The following is a 3,099-nucleotide window of genomic DNA, read 5'->3' as shown; positions in this document are numbered from 1 at the left end:
TATTGCCAGCCCTACCCAATTCATGTAGATTTTAGTTGCTAGTGTTTTACAATAGCTGAAAACTGTAATTCCCATGATCTTTAGCTAACTTTACAGATGGTTTAGGTTAGAATGTTTTATGAATATAATGTCAGGGGATATTTCCATGCATATAAAAGAACAGTAAATGCTTGAAAATGTTTACAGTGGTTTTACACTATGTATGGTATTAGGCCAGTGACAATGGCCAGATTTTTCTCATCAGACAACACATTACGTATCTTTGGTACTGATTTAGTTTAAAATAGCGTTTGTCTGTAGAATGTTACACTTGTCTGTTCAGCAATTGCAGTGCTGTGCTGTTGGTGATCTGTGAAACAGACAGAGGATATTTTTACCCCAAATGAACATGAACTAATTAAGGAGCTATAGGTCCTGCTATAAATATTGAATATAACTGTTTTATTGTTTTAGCATTATTTGAAAATGACATTTCAATCAATCTCAGTACATTATTTTATGTATGTTAATACTCTCTTGTTTTTTTTTTAATGAACAGGATGAAGATGAGGTGGCACAAGATGTTCCTGCTGCTTTGCATGGCTGGACTGTGTGTAATCTCAGTTCTCCACTTCTTGAAGGCCCTGTCCTATGTCTCACTATCGCGGGAATTGGTGTCTTTAAGCCCCAACCTTATCTCTGGCTTCTTCTGGGAGTCTCGCCCTTTGATACCACAGCTTGTGCTGAGGGATGAAGATGGTACTCAGATCCTGCGTACTCCTGCCTATTATCGTCCACCTCATCATAACCATCACCTGCCAAATCCACTTCCTTCAGGACAAGGTGAACATCATAACATAGATGACATACATTTGACCGAGTTTGTATTGGAAGAAGACATAACAGAGTATTTTGTGCGCACCAAGTCTGGTGGTGTATGTTTTAAACCAGGTACAAAATCCCTGGACCGCTCACCTTCAGAGAAACCAGAACGCACTTCTCCGCGAAGGACAGGTTCTGGCATTGTACGAGGTCAACAGATGCAACAAACACAGTGGCGCAGGAAGTGGGTTGAATGCGTATGTTTGCCAGGCTGGCATGGGCCCAGCTGTGGGGTGCCAACAGTTGTCCAACATTCCAACCTACCCACTAAGGACCGGTTGACACCTCGTCAGAAACCACGGCGTGTAATCAATGCTATCAATATCAACCATGAGTTTGATCTCCTGGAGGCACGATTCCACGAGCTGGCAGGAGTTGTTGACGTCTTCCTAGTGTGTGAATCAAATTTTACTGCATATGGGGAATCAAGGCCACTTTTATTTCGTCAGATGCTTCTTAATGGCACTTTTGATTACATCAAATCTAAGGTGGTCTATGTTTTCTTAAACCACTTTCCAGAGGGAGGTAAACAAGATGGGTGGATTGCAGATGACTACCTACGAACATTCCTCACCAGAAATGGAGTTGGACGTTTACGAAATCTTCGAGATGATGATCTCTTCATCATTGATGATGCGGATGAAATACCAAGCAGAGAGGGGGTTTTATTCCTAAAGTTGTATGATGGTTGGACGGAGCCCTTTGCTTTCCATATGCGCAAGTCACTATATGGCTTTTTTTGGAAGCAGCCAGGGACACTGGAGGTGATATCTGGCTGCACTATTGGAATGCTTCGAACAGTGTATGGCACTGATGGCATTCGTTTACGCAGGCGGGAGTACTACACTATGCCCAACTTCCGTCAGTATGAGAATAAAACTGGCCACATCCTGGTGCAGTGGTCGTTGGGAAGCCCATTACACTTTGCTGGCTGGCACTGCTCTTGGTGTTTTACACCCGAGGGAATATACTTTAAATTAATCTCAGCACAAAATGGTGATTTTCCAAGGTGGGGAGACTATGAAGACAAAAGGGATCTAAATTACATTCGGTGGCTTATAAAGACTGGGGGTTGGTTTGATGGGACCAAGCAAGAGTATCCACCTGCAGACCCTCATGAGCATATGTATGCACCTAAATATGTCCAGGAAAACACTCAACGCTATAGCTACTTACTTAAAAATCCTTATAGCAGCTGAGTTGGTTGGAACTTTGCAAATGCTGGTAACGGTACGATTATCTTCACCCACTGGGTTTTTTTCTGTCTTTTTTTGTTTCGTCATCACTGCAAAGGAAATTTGCCACTAACTGGAGATTAAGGTGACTCGGCAGGTTATGTAAAGTTGTTGAGCCGCACTGATTTCCTGCCAGTTTTCTATGTTTAAGTAGTTACTGGTGGTGGTTTTCATCGTGCACCAAAGGGGAGGTATTTCAGCAGTAATATTAAAAACCAAACAATGACTCTCTTACAGTACAGTAACTGTCGCTGTAGTAAGCACCATGGCATGTTCTTGTGCCTTGGCCATTAACTTATTTGCCTCCAATGCATTGCAGAAGCTCATCAACGGGATGATTAATGATCATGCTGCAGGTTAGAGCAATATTGAATATGAATATGCAAATTTGTTTTAACATCAGCTGTAGAATAACATATTACTAAACAAATATATGATTATTCTAACATATACTTGGTTACCCTTGAGTAGAATGAATAAGTAAATTCACAAAAATACTGTGTCTATTCAAGCACACACAAACGTATAGACTAGCATGATCAGTTGGGGCAGAGTTGCTCTGCTTCTTTAACCCTTTGAGTGTTGGAGATCGGAGCAATATTCATTAAATGAACAATAGTGCCTAAAAGTAGCTTGGAGTTTGTAATTAAAGGCCAAAGTTAATGCATAGTGAGTACCTATTTCATAGAGTTACAGCTATGAAAATGTCCAGTGTACCCTATGGTCAGTTAGATTCACTCCTAGGTGTCACAAGTAAGAATTTTTTTACAGAATGTTTTCCACAGTGCTCTGTTATCAGCTTCCACGCAGGACTTCTCTCCTTAGAGTGAAAACTCCACAGGTAGAATTTACCATCTAATTTCAAAAGTGTGTTTGTTGCATATAAGGCTGTGGCTATAGCATGAGATCTGCATTCTTCCTAATAAATTATTTAGTCTGCTGAGATTTGAACTCACTTAATACCTCCATTGTCATTAATGCTGAAACTTTGGTCTGGAATACA

General features: G+C 40.8%; 1 protein-coding gene across 1 annotated transcript; it reads left to right on the top strand.

Annotated features, from left to right (window-relative positions):
- Positions 1-539: 539 nt before the first annotated feature.
- LOC149284370 (beta-1,4-mannosyl-glycoprotein 4-beta-N-acetylglucosaminyltransferase-like) lies at positions 540-2,060 on the top strand. Its single transcript, XM_089496795.1, has one exon. It carries the CDS (start codon positions 540-542, stop codon positions 2,058-2,060), a length of 1,521 nt encoding a protein of 506 aa, XP_089352921.1.
- The last annotated feature ends 1,039 nt before the right edge of the window (positions 2,061-3,099 follow it).

Source organism: Sceloporus occidentalis, unplaced genomic scaffold (genome assembly GCF_023333645.1).
Source record: "Sceloporus occidentalis isolate IW3139 unplaced genomic scaffold, rSceOcc1.0.p SCAF_94, whole genome shotgun sequence".
NCBI lineage: Eukaryota > Metazoa > Chordata > Lepidosauria > Squamata > Phrynosomatidae > Sceloporus > Sceloporus occidentalis.
This window is presented reverse-complemented; position numbering and strand designations above follow the sequence as displayed.